Raw genomic sequence first — 17,896 nt, forward strand, 5'->3', positions numbered from 1 at the left:
ACTGCTGAAAAGTGCAGACCGCTAGGCGTCAACCCCTTTGTCAAGAGCACAGACACTGTCCCTTCTAACAAACGCGATTCCGCCTAGGCAGAAGGCTGAAAGCGTGCTCCTTCTGCGTCGGACCGCATAGTAGCTGAGAGTGTGTCGATGAAGAAGCTGAAAGAAGAAGGATGCAAGCATGCTGTCAGCAATCAACTCAGCTTGGCTCAGGACGGGGACAGGGCAGGGAGCAAGCAACACCTACGCGCCAGTATAAAACAAAGCCGACGACATCGACGTCGATGATTCTCATAATTCAGAAGAAGATGAGAGTCAGGGGCAAGCACAGCCGCCACTGACGATCACGACGATGACAGCCACCACACTGCTGGACGATGGTGTGGCAAGGAGAGGAGTAAGGAAGGTTCCGCCTCGAAAGAGGGTTGGGATTATCTACCTTTCTTTCGCCCATCAGAACTCAGCATCCATCAGAGAACTCAGCAACCATTAGAGATCTCAGCACTCCTCCTAACGCAGCCTCGGCGGGGCTCTGACTTACGACTAGATGGGCCAAACAGCGAAATCCAGGGCACTTTTCGACCAATGGCACGGCACGACGATTGGCTGAATCACAGAATCACAATGTGACAGACGCCTCACATTCAACCGGTAGTGACTAGTTCGAGCCTGATCTATAAGCTAGCTTATACACCGTACCTAGCTTGAAGCTGGCTCTGGCTCTGGCTGCTGCTGCTGCTGCTGCTTTGGCGGCGAAGCTGGCGGCCCAGCATTCGACGGCTTGGGCTTCGTAAAGCTGCCCATCCTCGCTGCCAATGCCTGCGCCTGGGCCGCATTCGCCTGCGCCTGCATCCGAGCCTGCTGCAGATACGCAAGGTCCATATCGGGCCGCGGCTGACTCCTTCCACCACTGATATAACCGTCCTCGTGACGAACCAGCGGACTGCCGTACATGCGCCACTCGCTGCCCGTGCCGCCCGCCCCGTCCGGCCAGAAGCGTTGCCGACCGGAAAGCGCCAAGGCAGTCTCGTAGAACCACTCGCTCTTCTTCAGGTAGTGCACCACCACCGTCCCACCAAAACGTCTGCCCAGGTATCTACGTCGTCGCAGCTCGTCCGCCTCGCCGTTGCCGTCCTTGTGGGTAGGCAGGGGTACCATGCGGGGTTGCATGGCAGCGCCAGCAAACGACCGCTTGCGCTCCTCCGCTGCGCTGCGAGACACGCCGCCAGCGCCAAAGTCGAAGCCAGGTGCCGAGGGGAGATGTGCAAGGAAGGGTATACCGCGTCGTCTTGGCTGCGAAGGCTGCAGATCGCCGTCGAGATTGGCAGCCAAGGGATCCAGCGGCTGACTGTTCACGCCATGGATGTGTCGCACCGTCAAGCCAGAGGCGGGATCGAAGCCGACCTCTTCGGCGAGCATTGGATGCGCGCCCAAGTCATCCAGCATGTGCGGTCGTAGCCGGTCGTCGTTGGCTTCAAACACAATCTGCTGCCATGGCACCCAGGTCTGCGTGTCGTTGCCCTCCTCACCGCGAACCCACGAACCCGCCCATCGCCCTCCTCCTTCCACGAGCGCCTCAACCTCTTCTTCGATTGTCAGATCGCTACGTGGCTCGACGTAAGGCGTATGCCATCGCGACACGGTGGAGTACGACTTCGCTCGGTGCTCGCCGCCGCGTCGTGCGATCTCTTGGTCGGTCAGCCCGCGTCGGCCTTCCAGTTTGATCTTCTCGACATAGTCCGGGAAGAGGAAGCCATGGGAGTAGGCGGTGCCGGCTTTGGGATGGTCATAGATCCAGCAGTGTTCCGATACCCAGTGAATGTCGGATCGGTTCGGATGCAAGCTGATCCACTGCGCCACCTTCTTGTCCTCCTTGCCAGTGATGTGATGCATCACGCTCTCATCGTGCGCGACGTATTGCACCAGGTCGCTGGACAGTCCGTAGCACTCGCCGCCCATGAACCAATTGCGGATGAGGTAGCCCCAGTAGGTCATTTGGCGAGGCGCGACGCGCAGATGGCGTTCCAGCTCTTCAAGGACGATGTATGCGTCATCGTCTGCTTTGACCACGTAGTCGGCCTTCTTCCACAGCACCTGGTAGCGCTGCTCTTGTCCAATAGAGCCGACGACCACTTCGCGTGTCTGACCATGGCTGTGGCCGTACAAACCTTGCTGGCCCAGATGCGCGCGCGTCTGGAGAGAGTCAAGGGGTTGCTGCTGCTGCTGCAGCTCAGGGTCGACCGCACGCAAGAAGGGCACAGTGGCGTTCTCTGCAGCCCATCGGAAGAAGGCATGCGTTTTGCCTCTATTCATGTTTTCGTCCATGTCGAGCACGACGAGGTCGTTGAAGGTCTCCATCTCGAGCGCGACCCTTCTCGCGTGTGCCTGACGCGGCTTGCCGATGATGAACTTGACCTGGACATTGCTGGTTGGCTTGCCCGTGTCAGGATCGACGGGTATCGTGTGAGTTGCATACGTGCTTCGAATGAGGTGGCGGCGTTCATAGGCGCTGTCGATGCTGAAAACGCCCACAAACACATCAACGGGAGCAAGCGCGTCGGCGTAGGCGTGCGGGAAGGGAGGCTGATCCAGGCATTCTTTGCGCCACGGTACCGGCTCCTTGTCTGGGTTGAGGATGTAGATGATGAGCTTGGTGACCGAGGCAACGAAGCTGGCGATGAGCACCAGAGCTAGAATGATGGTGATGGGATGGATGGGTCCAAAGACGGTTCGGAAGAGCTTGCTGAAAAACGAGGCGACCATGGACAATGGATGGGTCCACATTGACGCTGATCTTCGGCCGCGAAGGCGATCTCTAGAGGGTGCAGCGGAGGGATTGGACAAGAGCGCTTTGTCCGTCTTGGAGTTGCGATTCCACTTGGACTTTTTGAGGCTGCGTGATCGAGTGGCGGTGAGTGGAGTGTAGGATGCGCCGGACTTGTTCCAAAAGGGCTCGCCGCCCAGACTTTTGGTGATGGAGCTGAACATGGACGAGGGGCTGGGGTTGGCTCCGCTGCCTCGTCGCGCGCGCCGCAACTTGGCGGTGTCATCGTACTCGGAGACATCGGACTCGGTCATGTCGGTGATTTGCTCGTCGGTCAAGTTGACGCCAACGAGTGGCGTGGGCAGACGAGCGCCGGGTGCTGCTGACGTTGCGCGTGAGGTAGATGCAACGGGGGTGAGGTCGCCATCAGTAGAAGATGCGTAGCCGTTCGACTTGGTATGCAGTCTGGCGGTGCTATGTTGAGGACCCGAGCGGTCATCCATTGCGTAGCTATCGGGGTCCGTAAGATTGTCGGCGCCGCAGGGCACAGGATGCGCGTGTGAGGAGGATGTCTCCGGCCAGTACTTGGTTGGTACCGATGGATCAGCACTGGAAGAGCGGACGCCAGAATATGATTCTGCGGATGAGCTGAGACTGTGGGTGGAAGCGTCGAGCGAAGATTGCTCGTACTGGGCCACGGATGGATCCGAGCCGAGATTGACCGTCAATGCTCCGTCGACGGTGGAGGTAGGATGCAGGGGGGGAGCAATGCGGCTGGGATCGCGCGCATACTGGAAGCGTGGTGGCTCATTGGAAGGTGTGCGGGTGAATGGATGACGCTGGACGGCATTGGGACTAGTTGGGCCATCCGAGCCGGAGTTATCTCTTCGTGGCGAGCCACACCCGTCTGACATTGTCGCCGAATAGACTGCACGGAGGGGAGAGAGGATCCTTGAGGAGGGAGTGTTCAGCGTCTTGCGGTGCTGGACATGAGGGTTGATGGTGCTTAGGGATGTGCCTAGCGGTAAAACAGCTGCCCAAAGATCGTGCACAGCCACAGTCTCGAGTGAAAGTGATCTGTGTCGGGACGATGGAGATGCTCGCAACACCCGATGATGTGCGATCGTAGTGCGGATCAACAAGAAGGGAGACGCAACGGCCAGGAGCCTCAGGCTGAGGGGATCGTCCAGAACAGTGTGTGGATGGTGAGGATCACCCGAAGACGGGGTCTAGATCGACTCGACACGGCGGAGGAGAAACGGCTCGTTGGTGCGTGCGTGCGTGCGTGCGTGCGTGCGTGCGTGCGGCGCCGCACGCTCTGACTTCATCTGACGGCGAGCTAAAACCTCTTTTAGCGCGTGATCCGGGCAAAATCAAAGATTCCCGTGATTGTTAGATCCGATCTAATCACAATTATACTTCTCGGAAAATTCTCCTTGTGTCCATAGTTTGGCGCGAAGGGCAGCAGCTGTCATGTAGTGCCTCCCGATGGATGCGGCAGTCGAGGCGAATCGCAGCTGTACACGAGGTAGATCCACCCAAGGCAAGCATCCAGTCCCCAATTGCTGCATCTTGATCGCTCAGTTTGGTCTGCTCGGCAGGTAGCATAGCAAACTTGAGTTCAGCTTCATGCAACGACGACAGCACAGCATGGACGCGGCGAGGCTCTAAAAATGACATGGCTCATAGGACGCGTGTAGGGTTGCCGCGGTATTTCAGATCGCCTTTCGTTCGGTTTCCCATCTTCACTTTGGCTGAACTCCATTGAAAGGTAGATTGCTTCCACCAGCGCCTCATGCTCACCTACGGCGCATGTCTCCGTCTCGACTTCTAAGATTGGCCAGCTCCACCGATCCTGCTGCATTGGCGGTCGATCCAGCTGTCCGGCTTGGCGTCACGGCGCAGCTGCCTCTTTTCCCCTTCGCCGTCTGATCCACTTGCTGCCGTCTTCTTCTGCCCCACATCTTGACACCTCGCTTCGCATGGTCCGGGCTTTCACCCGTAGATGTTGCTTCGCGAAGCCGTCATGTGTTGGTTGTTTTGCCTCTTCCGCTCTCAAACGATATTCAAGCCTTGACAGCCCGGTGTGAACTCCTGTTGCCGACTGACGATTCTAGCTCTGACATTGAGACAAAGATGTACTTGGGCTTCTTTGACTCTGCTGGTTTTACTGCTGGTTCTCATCCACACACACAGGCCTGTCTCAGCTATAGTGTGTCCTCTCTATTAACCTTCTCTCCCACTCGACCTTTCTCCTGTTCCAACTCTCACTTCAATACTAACTCCCTTTCTCAACTGATCCTACCTTTCTCTCATCACTATCTCACGTATCTTCTACCCACAAACAGCTCCACCATCAGCTCATCATTCTACAGTCCCATCGGGCTGCACTGTCTACAACCTTCACAAGCCATCGACCAAGTGAGCACACCACCACAAGCCCTGTCTGCAGCCGCCCTCCGCAACCATGTCCGGCCTGGGCATAGACTTTGGGCACGAGTCCGAGGCCTACTCTACCGACACGGGCTCTCGTGTCTCTGCCACCTCTTCCACCGCCACCTCAGGCTTCCATAGTCGCACACGTGCCCACATGATCCCCAAAAAGTCGAGCATGAACAAGATGCGCGGCATGCGGCCCAAGACGGCCGAGGAAGACGCGCGGCGTGTGCGCATCGTCTCTGGTGAGCCTGACGTGCTTGGACACGGAGCATACACGGACGAGGATTTCATGTCGCCATCGAGTGCCGGGGACGATATTATTGTGCAGCCACACCAGCTTCACAGCCTCAGCGCTGCCGTTGCGGCCATGGGAGGATACAGCACAGATACCGCGACGAGTGGTACTGAGACGGACAGCGACCAGAGCCCGACGCTCACCGAGTCGTCCGTGGCCAGCGGCTCGTCGGGCGCAAGCAGTTCACAGAAGCTTTCTAAGAACAATAAACATGCCAGTCAACCTCACGTCAACGTCGTGTCCACGAAGGGTCCAGCGAGAGCCCGTCCTATCTCGGAGCAACATCTCACAGCCGGCAGCAGGATGGTTCAGAAGAGCACGAGCAATACGAGCCTTGCTTCTGGCTATCGATCCGACGGCGCTTCCAGTCTCGGCAGATCTGCCGAAATTTCTCGAGGAGCAGGACGACAGCGAGTCAGTATCCGAGGTGCTGCTGGCCGTCAAGCTGCCCTGCAGACACGGCTGGGACCCAAAGTGCGACCTCAGCCTTTGCCTACCTCGATCGGCTCGCGAGACGTTCCGTCGGACGGCGAGACCGAAGTCATGGTCCCGGATGGCTTTGGTGGTCACACTCGCTCCAAGCAGCCCAGACCTCAGCCACCCACCGATCGCGCAGCCCCACCTCCCGCCGCACCTTCCCCATCTCTTCTCGAGCGAATTGACATGGGAAGCGACCCGGCTCCCTCGGACAATCGACCAACAGCAAAGTGGCGTGTGGGAAGCTTTTACGGGCCTGATGGATCCGAGACGGGACGAATCGATCACGAAAACGGCACCATCAGTGCATCTACTTCGCGCGCGCCAGGATCCGATGTAGGCCCCATCGCTATGCAGGCTCCTCAAAGCTCAAACAAATCGAGTGTGTCGCTTTCACAATCTCAAACCTCCAGTCACGGTCCGAAAGCCAACCTCATGCAGAGTCCTGGCGCCCAGACCGAGGTGCAGGTGCAGAACGATGGCGAAGCTGTCCATTTGGAAGGATCGACCAAGGCAGCGGCGCAGGAGCAGAACAGACGTTCACGTACCTCGCTCGCCAGTGTTTCGATGCGCAGCAAGCGTGGGTTGCAGGGACTCGAGGAGGCAGAACGAGGCGGTGCGCTGGTGAGCCTCGACAACTACAGCATGACGTACGACACTGGGCTGCCGATCCTGCCTCACGAGATCACGGCGCTCGACCAAGACAGCATCATGGGCTCTGTGCGACTCGGTGCCGCCCAGATCATGAAGACAACGCTCAGTCAAGGTGGCTTGCCAACGTCTACGTCTATGTCAAGCCATCTCAGCGCCTCGCCCACAAAGCCAGGTGGACATGATATCGAAGCATCCAAGAATGGCGGCAAAGTGAGAACGCGTCCACGAAGGAGCCTTTCCGAGACCAACGTCACCGCTGCTGCGCTGCTCGAGCGCCATGGCACGCTTCTTAGCACCAACGCCAACCCGGTGCGCAGGGGCAAGGAGCTGAACCGCTTGCTCGGCAACGCAGACCGCAAGCTGCCATCCTCCGCGGCAAAACCCATGTCCAACGAAGCGCAAATCAAGAACGGGATCAAGCGTAGCAATGCAGTTGGACCGAACGTCGCGCCTCCGCCAGCTGCACTCGAGCAGGGCAAAGCCAGCAAGGCGCGCGTCGAGGTGGATTTGGTGCTCGAATCTGATCTCGTTGTTGAGGGGGGTTCGTTGCAAGGAAGGATGCAGATCCGCGTGCGCAAGGGCTCAGAGAAGGAAGGAGGCGTCTTTCTGGCTCAGCCCAAGATTCGCGTCGTTGGCTTTGAGGAGTTGCTCGCAGATGATACGCGATACATCTTCTACCACCATGCTTCGGTCATCGATGGCGATCGTTCGAACAACGGCCCGAGCGAGCCGTACTATCTGCATGGCTCGCCGACGCTCTCGTCTCCCGAAACAGCTCCCTTCTCCGCCTTGGCGTGCTTTGCCGGTGGACCGGATGCTGAAGGGTACGCCGAAGGTAAGGTCGGTTCGCACTCGATCCCGTTCTCCCTCGAGCTACCTGTGTCGAAGGGAGTGAAGGGCAGCTATCGTGGCAAAAATGCTGTCGTGCGCTACATCGTCATCGGATCCGTCAAGCTCAAGTCGGCCTCGGGGGCCAACCGATCCATCGCGCACTTTTATCGACACGTCGACCTCTTCCCCTACCTCAATCCGGCCGTCGTGCTGTCGAGCGCACTCAAGCCGATCCAAGCGAGCAGTTCCAAGAGTCTCTTCCTGGGCGGTTCTGGAAAGGTGCATCTCATGGCCAGTCTACACCGCAACACGTGGGTTGCGGGCCAGCGCGTCTACATCAACGTTGGCATCCTGAACGAGACTAGCAAAAAAATCAACGGGATGACGCTCGCGCTCATCCGCACGGTGACGCTGTACAAGCCGCGGCCGGAGCTCAACTTGAATGGGCAGGCGATGCAGAGGGAGCTGGATCCAGATGCGTGCCAGACGTCGACGACGCGCAAGAAAATTGCCGAGGAGGAGCTCGAGATGGGCCAGAAGGGCAGTCGCGGGGTAGTGACGGCACGTGGGTGGTGGACGGGCGTCGAGCCTGGGCAGCGGGTTGAGTCGTCGCACTCCATGCACATCCCCGCCGACGCGCTGTCCATCTCGCGCGGTCGCCACGTCGAGGTCGTGTACAGCATCAAGGTGTCCATCGGCAGCTCCCTGTCTTCGGATGTCTCTGTCGAACTGCCCATCAAAGTGATCAACTTTGTCTCGCTCGACCCTCCGCCTCTGAAGAAGGCAAATACCGCAAAGTTCAGCGTCGACCCCACTCGCAGCTGGGCTCCTGCTCCGGGTAGCGTATTTAGCGACGCGAAGTCTCCTCCTGGCGCGACTGCGACTGGTGGCGACTCGGACCAGATGGTCGCTCGGCTCAAAAGCGTCGATGCAATGCGCTCGCCGGGCAAGACCGAGATCTCCCTGCAGAACTACGACCAGCATCTGCAGGCGGCCCGTCTCCTGTCTCCCGGCGAAGTGGCAGCGGAGCAAACGCGAAGATTGCAGCATCAAAAGTCGCTTGATTTTATCAACCATGCCATTCGCAGTGCCGCTGCTCGACGTGGTGTCGATGTAACTCCCACCACCAGCTCTTCTGCGCGCACACCTAGCCCCGCTGGGCTCGGAATTGGAATGGGTGGCGTTGGCCTGGAACGCGATTCTGCTTCCGACAGCAATCACGGACACAGCCCCGGCGGCATCACAGACGGAACTTCGAGCGCTGACGAAGTTGGAGAGGAAGGAGACGATACCAAAACTCCCCTGGCTGCAACACAAAACTCTTCAACTGCCGCCCAACCCATCTTCCCGCCCGGCTGCGAGCCGTACGAGCAGCATCACCACCAAGCACACCAGGCGCAATACACCGGGGCATACTCGCAGCTCCCTGTCACCCTACACCTGCCTGGAAGCATGCATCACATGCAGCAAATGCAGATGCAGATGTACCAGATGCAGATGGCCAACCCATCCTACGTTCAACGCACCAGCTCGAATTCGGGCGGTGCCATGCTGCCTATGCTGCGCATCAACAACGCCAACGCGGTGTCTCTCGACGAGATCGGCGATGACTACGATGACGACGACGAGGAGGAGGAGGCGCAGCGACAGGCGAACCAGACTCTGGCTTTGAACGACGAGTCGATGGCCGAGATGAACATGGTGATCGGCTCCGCACGGCTCGACTACGAGGAGTTTGGACAATTTGACGACAGTTTGCAGGCCAACGATGTCTTGGAGCATGCCGAAGAGCAACTGCCGATTCTGGGACAGGTGAAGGAGCGTGACGGCACCGCAGAAGCGGAAGGATGGTCGCTCCGCCGTCGAAGGTCAGTCGAAGATGGAGGGGACGAGGCGGGCGCTGATCGCAGTATGGGTCGGGAAGAGGCGGACGATGTTGCTGAGGTGTCTACGATCATGCAGGCCGTCAGCATCGCTCCCGGTGCTGACGACGCGCAAGTGGTAGGAAACAGAGCTCCTCCTCCCTCCGCCGCTTCCGCGTCGTCCTCGACCGTTTCGCCGGTCGCTGCCATCCATCGTCCAATGCCGCCTCCGCACATTCCTATGCGTGACGATTCACGCTCCTCATCCACGCATGATGCTCCGCACGTCAGCAACGTCACTCGACCTCTCAAAATCACCAAGGACCTCACCGCCAGCAGTAGCAACGCTACAGTCACTTTGCTCCCACAGCAAGTGATCCGAGCCAAAGTCTCCACGGAACAGCTCGCCAAACGCTCTTCGACGGGCACGGTGGTTCCTTTCGCCTCCAAAGCGTCACGTGTGGAAGGCGGTGTTGCGCAACAGGCGTTGAGCGCAGCGAACCTGAAGCGGCATTCGGACAATCTGACGTACCGCCAACAGCAGCAGCAGCAACAGGCGGTGGTGCAGAGTCGTCATCGATCGACGCATTCCGTTTCGGGGCTGAAGCCGCTGATCCTGAAGTCGAGGGCGACGACGGGCTCTTCGGTGGGTTCAAGGACGCCGGACACTGCGATGGCTTCGCCGAAGGATGGAGAGGCAGGAATGGGGTCACCGGGTAGCGTGGCGAGCGGTGTGCCTGAGATAGGCCAAGTTCAGGCAGCACGTGCAGGGTCGAAGGAGGCGGTGGAGAGCGAGGCAGAGGTAACACCACACAGGGGACTGCCTCGATCGTCGACGCTGCAGTCACTTTCCAGAGCAGCGCCGGCATTGCGCCATTCCGATAGCACGTCGTCGCTCGTCAGCGACACGTCGACCGTCGAACCCGCCGGAGCGCTCTCCCGCTCCCATTCAACTCACAATCTTCGTGGAGCTGCGATCATGGTCCCCTCGGTACGCAACAAAATCGCGATGCTCGAAAGTCGAAGTGCGGCGTTGCGCGAGTTTACGGGTACCGCCGCCTTGAGCGCCGTAAGCAGTCCAGTAGCAAGCCCAATCAAAGCCTCCGCTTCGACGGGCAAAGTAGCTCAGCTGGCCGAGAGAGCGGAGAGGGCGAGCAGCTTGACGCCGTCAACTTCGGGCAGGTTGGGCAGGAAGAGCAGCTGGATGTCGACGACCGAGTCCGAGGATGGCGCTGGCTCGGTGGTGAGCTCGGTCATGACGGTGCCGGAGTATATGAAGAGTGCCGGAAATGGGATGGCGAGCTTCAATGCTCCTGTCCTTCGCAACTTTTGAGCGAAAAGCAAACCAAGGACTGCCGTTCGAAGGAAACATTGCTTTGCTACAAAATGACTTCTGGGTGCAAAGCTTTCTCGAGTCCTTACAGTGTTCACTTGTACCGACAACCATATGAACACGGCCACAAAGCACATTCGTTTACACCTCTCTTCACTCATGGACAATCTTTCTCAGATGCATGGCTCCGCACACAGCGTCTTCGCCTTCTATTGTCATATACTTCTCCTTCTTCGTAATATTTGTTCGCGACGTCGATTCGTGGGAGCTGATATGCGCAAGGAGGATAGCTAGCAGTGATGAATCGTCATCCTCCCTCGCGTGAGACCTAGGCATGTGATACTGAGCTTTGAGCACGAGTCTCTGGCCGCGTTTTCGACTGCCTTCAAGTCAAGTGCACGAATCGAGACCCATCGGCAGCGTCCAGCAGCCAAACTGTACATGCTGCGGAACGTCGGACAGCTGCTGCTTGCTGCGGCTTGCTGCGGCAATGTCCGGCAGAACCACAAGCCTCTCCTTCTCTCTCCTATCGCTTCGACAAACGCTTGCCAATCAATTCGAGCACGGCAAAGTCGGGAAGAGCAGAGAGACCTCCGAGCGTCTTGTCGAACCACAAATTCGGTCCGTCGAGCATCTTCGGCACCTCGGCGATCAAGTGCTTGCTTTCTTGTCCAACCAGAAGAGCAAGTTCATTCGTTTTATAATAGTTTGGACGGGTTCGCGCGCGCGTAACAACGGTTTCGGGGCCTGTCACGCTCTCGAGAAGAAAAGCCGCGGTGCGTTGTCATCGAACCGTTGCAACGCTGGTCACAATCTGGGGCTGGTGTCATCATTTAATCCTCTTCTCCGTGAATCGTTCGAGGTTCAAAGCTGTGCGTCGTGGTGGGACTTGGCGATCTTGACTTTGCGGCGACTTGTTCGAGGGCAGAACGAGGAGAAAGTGGCTGAAATTCTGCCTGTTCTGGAATTCACACTCCGACCCACAGGCGTGCTCTACCTCTGTCGAGATGCCTCCTCCCCGTCCTCTTTTGCTTTTGGTCGCCAGCGCCAGATTTGAGTTTTACCATGTGTCTGTGCTCTTGGCAGGGTCAGCCCGGTGTTTAAGCGAAGGGCCTATCCCATCCAGGGCTAAAAGCTGTATATCCCGCAACGTTGCGTTCCATATCGACAAAGGTCTTCTTTCGGATTCCGAGGTTCAATGCCCAAAGGTCTCCTCGATGCGAGGTAAGAAGCGAACACAGACACGGGAACGGCGATCTCTGCGAAGAAGAAGCAAAGAAAAGGGTGCGGGAGCAGCGAGCGGTCTGAGACGCCGACAGCGCTACGCCTCCTTTTGACTGTGTGGGCAAAAAAAGGGCAACCAGGCTCGGCTACTGTCAAGTTACGATACCATTTGCACTGAAAGGAACATGCACGCTTGCAGCTGTTGGCTGGCTCGATTGCTTGCTTGATGAGTGGTTTCGCCCTGGCCTCGTCTCCGTGGAACTCGCTTCGACTTACGCTGCAATGCAGCACGACAAGAGGCGCATATCCTCGATCGTGAGCTCACAATCGAGCGATGCTGTTGCAGTTGCTGCTACTCGCCTTGCTCTCCTCACATCGTGCTGCTCGAAAAGGCGTCGAAGATCTACTGATGGTCGACCGACGGCTTTTGGAGAGAGCTTGCATCGCGGCGTTCCGCACGATTGCTGTTCCTGGCTGCGAGCAGCAGCGCTCCCAGTGTCGGGTGAAAAGATTGGAGGAAATGCAGCCAGCCACCTATGCTATTTCAGCGTCAGCGGTGTCTCAACACCAACATCGGCGCATCAGCCTCCGAGAACAATGCTCGAGACAAGACGAGACGAGTCAAGCCAGGGTCCAGCTAGGCACCCATTTTTTGCCAGCGACAACACTTTAGACGCAATCGAAGGTTCCGTTGTCCGTCTCCCTCTCTTCAGAATGAGCAAGGACGAAGCGCGGAAGGAGAGAGCGAGTGAGGCCTTTGCGACACAGCCCACCGGCCAACCTGTTCGGGTTGCATCGCCTTTTCCCCGTTCTTTTGCTGATGGTGGTCTTCGGCTTCTGAATTCGGCTGGTTGATCGCCGCAGCACCGTTCTGAGCAAAACAAAGCGCAGATGGCTATGCCCATGTCGGTGGAGTCAAACTAGATGAGATGATCGCCATAGTGCTGGGCAGACACTAACTTTTCCAAACCTGGTCGATGGCCACATATATTTGAGGACAAGGTACAGGACACCTCTTCGAAATGGTGAGCATGTCTAAATCCCCAGTTCCACTTGCTTTTGCGCCGACCAGACATTCAATTTTCCCCGTCTGATCATGCGTAGAAACCCTCAACACACGAAGCTTGAAGCTTGAGTCGAAATTCAATTGGGAGCGAACCGTTGAGAGACTGTGACCTTGCAATTGGTTCGGAAGAACTCCGTGACTGCACAGTCCCATGCCTTGCGACTGCGAACACCACGCTGACCTGGCTTGTCAAAAACGGACATCAAGCAGAGTGAGAGCTGCAACGCGACTTTTAAGATAGCGGAGCTTGAAATCTTTGCATGATACAACGTGGGAATCTTTGGCTTGCTTCGTTTGTGATTCTTTGGTGCGGTGTGGCAGGTCCGACTGGGGTTGCTATCGGCACCGAAATCGCTTAGTTTGCATCCCGAAGGCAATCAATCTAGATATAGCTTCCCGCATCTGTTGCTTGCGAGGACGGTTCTGGCGCCATCTTGGCCTTGTGTGAAGCCATCGTGCCCAAATCGAGGCTTCGACTACGACCACGAACCTCTGCCTTGACGATCGCCTTGAGCCTTTTCTAATCGAAAAAGCAGAGCAGCTCGGTTAGGTTGGCCCATGCGTTGCAGGAAAGCGTGGTGGCAGCGCCGCAAGTAATCGCTTAGTAGACTGTTCGACCGGCCGCGGGTGGCCATCTTTTCTCATTACAGCTGAGTGCTGGGCGGTTCACAGAGCTAGTCGTGGTTAGCGTATGTGCTAGAATCAATTCCATAACGGCTGGGGTCGGTGGCCGGCATCTTAGCAAACAGCGCAGACAGAGCAAACGAGTGTTGGATGGCCTCACGCTGCCGCCGCTCGTCAAACATTGGTGCCGTCCCGCCGCCGCCGTCGTTGAAAGACGGTAGCGCAGGCTGAGCCGCAAGCGAACCACGAGACATGCAGGCTTCTCTTCTGCTAGCGTGCTCACGCCGCCTACGGACTCAAGACCACTTTCCAAAACGTCGGAACCAAAAGCAATTGAAAACCGAAGGCGAATTTGAAATGAAAACGGAATGTGAATTGAAACGAGAATAACGAAGGAAGAAGTCGACTTTTCAAGAGCTACACTTCATATACGAAACCGCAGCAGCAGCGAAATGCAACGCATCCATCCACTTGCATCCTTCTGACCTTCGATCCGTTGCACACAAACGGGTTTTCAAGCTTTGCTTTCGACAACGTCCTTTTGGTGCCGTCATCTGTACGTTGCGCATGCTGTAGAACTTAGCATTGTGCAGATCCGGTCGTTGGCAGATTGCTGCTGCTGCTACTTGCTTCTTGGCGTTTGTGACTTGTGGTCCTGTATGTGCAGCCCCGCAGCAGGAACAATGCGTATTTGTTCAGCCTTGAGTGAGCCTGGGCGGTGCTCTTTTCCCCCTTTCTTCTTCGGCCCCTTTTTTGACCCTTCTCGCTGAAAAAATTTCGCGTTAGCGAAATATTTTCACAGGTAATTTGCTTGCTGCAAAAAAGCCCTCTTCCATTCCTCCAATTCTTCCTACTTCAGCTTGGCCCAGACGAGGCCAAAGCAGGCGTGTCATTGCCGACAAAGATTGGCATTCGCAGCAGCACGCCGTGCAGAGCTGTGCCGTGCAAACATCAGAGAATCTAGGACCAAGACGAGGTTGGCCGGCCTGTTGCTCCTCAGCACTGCCGGACTCCAGGCATTCACAGCAGGCGGTGCTTGATCCGGCTCACGGCCATGCGCACCCCGTGACCAAACTGAGTCTAGCGCTGCACCCCATTGCAGCTGCCCAGCATACACTCTGCAGAACGTGTGTGTGTGTGTGTGTGTGTGTGTGTGTGTGTGTGTGTGTGTGTGTGTGTGTGTGTGTGTGTAGCAAGCAAAAGTGGGGGGAAACCACTCCATGGCGAAGCTTGCTGCCAAGATGGTGATGAAGCAGATAGATTCGTGGCGGCAGCAGCAAAAGAGAGCGGAACAAACAAAGCCCTCCAACCATCAGGCAGCGCAGCCACAGACGGCAGAGAGCCCGGGATCAGATTAAGCGTGCAATCCGGCAGCTTTTTGCTACCGCTTTTTGGCAGTCTGCGCAGTTCAGTACGCTCTGCTTAGCCTTTTGGTGGTTTCAATCTTCTCGTCTTCTCATAACTCACTCAACCTTACATCCACCTACAACATCACCATCCACCAAGACCTTTTCCTCCCACCGCATCCCCACACCCTGTCACCTTTCCCCACATACATGGCCTTCCGCTTCTCGCATCCGACGCCACCATCAACACAGCCACCTACCGTGCACATTTTGCAGCCGAAGAACTGTGCAAACTCAACGTTTGGCTCCCTCGTCCCAGCTTAGAGACGACATAGACCAGCGGCGAATCCGAATCCTCGTCACGCCACTTCTTTACAGCGTCAGGACGCCGTTTCGACACTTAGAATCGTTTCCGCTTCCGCAACCCTTTCGTTCAGTTTGTCGTCTTGGCCGCTGGTGTCGGATCTTCCGCAAACTTGACCATCACTGCTCATTCGCCCCGCATCGTGCTCGATCGGCCCATCAATCCGTTCATAACAACAACAGCTAGGCTGAGCCCAGCTGGTCAGCGCTGATTCCCATTTCTGTTCTACTCTTGTCCACCTCCTGGTCGTCGCCTCATTCATCCCCACCAAACGTTCTGTAATTGACTGCGACTCTACGCTTGCAGTGCCACCGTTACAGCCACTCAACGTCAGCCAGCTTTCCACCTTTGCCTCGACTGCTCATCTATCGGCGCAAACACAGCGCCACGTCTGTATTTACGAAGCTGGTCTTCGAAAAGACACTCTAACTCGCAAGCTCTGCAAAACAAGTTCTTCTCGCGCAATCTTGCCGCTGCCGCCGGCCCTTCACCATCGCTTCACCATCGCTTCACTCCAAGACGCTTTGCGCTCACCATCGCCCCTCTCCTCCAGCGTAGGTTCCTTTCGGGGTCCTTACGCGGTTCTTCGCTGCCCAACACGATATCTTCTCAGCAGCCGCACTGGCAGGCGGCGCTTCAAGACTCAGCCGGCCCGCAGAACCACTCATCCGTCGCACCCCCTCTCACCTCGACCTGGAGTACTGGTCAGCTGCCATCCGTCTTTGAAGACGCCGACACGATCGAATCAGCCCCGTTGTCGGCCACCTTCTCCAACCAGCCATTCGAGCCTCAATCTACCACCGCCTCTCCGCTCGGCCACAACCAGGGCTTTTCGCTATCGCACCCTCGTCGACGCTTTACCAATCCCGACGCTGGTAGCACCCATAAACCCTCGCCGCCACGCCACAGCTTCGGTGCGGCTCTCGCTTCCCAGCTAGCTCAACCCAACTTTCACCACTTCTCGCAGTCTGGTCTCGGCGTCTCTCATCACAACGACGCCGGTAGCCGACCTCGCTCGCCAGCTCCGCTCAAGCTCGTGTCCAGCATGGACGCTTCTCCCTCTCAGCTACAGCAGCTCATCCATCCTCCAGGAATGGACCTGTCGCTTAGCATTCCTGCAGACATGCAACAGCAGCACTTTCAGCATCATCAACAGCAGCAGCAGCAGCAGCAGCAGCAGCAGCAGCAGCAACAGCAGCAGCAGCAAGCACAACAGCAAATTCCGCAGCAACAACAACAGCAGCAGCAGCAATCCCACTCTGCATTGGCGTCGCCGGTAACAGCGAGACAAATAGGCGCACCTACCGCGTCTGCCCAGCAAGCCACGCAGCATCATGAAATGCAATCCAGCCCACAGGTTGTCGACGCCAGTATCGGTAATCAGCAGCCGTCCACTTCGCTTCGGCTTCAGACGCAGGATCTTTCGCGGCAAACGTATGCGTCTCTGACTTCGCCCATGCAGCCGCAAAGCGGTGTGCAGATGTCACAACAGCCCATGCAAAACATGCAGCTTGAATCGCCGCAGCACGCTCAGCCGCCACCCAACCAGCAGCAATCTCACGCCGAGCAGCAGGTCCACCAACAGCAGCAGCACCAGCAGGAGACATTACAATCGCTTTCCCAGACCCAGACGATGCCCTCGCATCCTTCGCAGACCATGGCCCAGGCCACGGCGCAATCTGGCTCTTCTGCCATGACCGACGATGGTGCTCAGAACAACGCGTATGCTGCCATCCCGCAGCGTCCATCCATGACAGCACATCATCGTTCTCAATCCTTGGGCGTGCATCTGCATCAGATGGCGTCTCAGTCAATGCCTCAACAGACCGTCCCCGCTTCTGCCGAAAGCCTTCAGGCGTTTAGCTGGCCATCGGCTCCCTCGCAGAACGAGCTTCTCATGTCGGCTACGCCCGTTCAGGCCACCGAGCGATTCGCTCCCAGTCATCATCGTGCTGCTTCGCACAGCATGGCCCACAACCCGAATTTGGGCATGCAGACGCTAACCCTCCCCGTTGACGTGTCTCACGCCCAGGTGTCCGCCAATGCCCAAGCTCAACAACAAGCACAGGCACAAGCACAGGCACAAGCTCAGGCGCAGGCACATGCCCAGGCTCAAGCCCAGGCTCATGCGCAACTGCAGGCACGCGCACAGATCCAGGCACAGGTCCAAGCCCAAGCTCAGGCGCAGGCGCAGGCTCAAGTCCAGGCTCAGCTTCAGGCGCAAGCACAGCTGCAAGCACAGGTGCAGCAAGCACAAGCAGAGGCTCAAGCTGCAGCTCTCCGTGCCGCCTCAGCGTCCACACAGAGGCCCTCCAACGAACATTCTGAGTTGATGGATCAGATAGCCAAGCTGTTGGACGATGTCGTCCTGCAAGCAAATTCAGCTCGAGAGTCGTTCCACAACGGTGACGGCATGCTCAGTAATCGCTGCCTAGGTGATCTGCAGAAAGACTTGCAGCACATTCAGCACCTTTCGCATCAGAAGTTTGCTGCACCCGCGCCCGCACCCACCTCTACTCCTGCTTTGCCGCCGACACCACAGTCTTCGCAGCCTTTTGCTGGCGCCTCGTTCCCATTGCAGCCATCGCAGCCGCAGGGTCTAGCCCCCCCTTGAATCTCG

The 17,896-nt window shown here is 57.4% G+C and overlaps 3 protein-coding genes across 3 annotated transcripts; 2 read left to right on the plus strand and 1 right to left on the minus strand.

Annotated features, from left to right (window-relative positions):
* Window positions 1–696: 696 nt before the first annotated feature.
* On the minus strand, window positions 697–3,675 carry EX895_004939 (uncharacterized protein; the record flags this gene model as incomplete). Its single annotated transcript, XM_029885533.1, has 1 exon — window positions 697–3,675. One exon carries the CDS (start codon window positions 3,673–3,675, stop codon window positions 697–699), a length of 2,979 nt encoding a protein of 992 aa, XP_029738099.1.
* Window positions 3,676–5,228: 1,553 nt separating this feature from the next.
* On the plus strand, window positions 5,229–10,652 carry EX895_004940 (uncharacterized protein; the record flags this gene model as incomplete). Its single annotated transcript, XM_029885534.1, has 1 exon — window positions 5,229–10,652. The coding sequence occupies one exon, from the start codon at window positions 5,229–5,231 to the stop codon at window positions 10,650–10,652; it is 5,424 nt and encodes a 1,807-aa protein (XP_029738100.1).
* Window positions 10,653–15,122: 4,470 nt separating this feature from the next.
* EX895_004941 (uncharacterized protein) lies at window positions 15,123–17,890 on the plus strand (the record flags this gene model as incomplete). The annotated part of the gene is made up of 2 exons (XM_029885535.1): window positions 15,123–15,198; window positions 15,660–17,890. The coding sequence occupies 2 exons, from the start codon at window positions 15,123–15,125 to the stop codon at window positions 17,888–17,890; spliced, it is 2,307 nt and encodes a 768-aa protein (XP_029738101.1).
* Window positions 17,891–17,896: the final 6 nt, after the last annotated feature.

The sequence above is a fragment of the Sporisorium graminicola genome, chromosome SGRAM_5 (assembly GCF_005498985.1).
Source record: "Sporisorium graminicola strain CBS 10092 chromosome SGRAM_5, whole genome shotgun sequence".
Classification (NCBI taxonomy): domain Eukaryota; kingdom Fungi; phylum Basidiomycota; class Ustilaginomycetes; order Ustilaginales; family Ustilaginaceae; genus Sporisorium; species Sporisorium graminicola.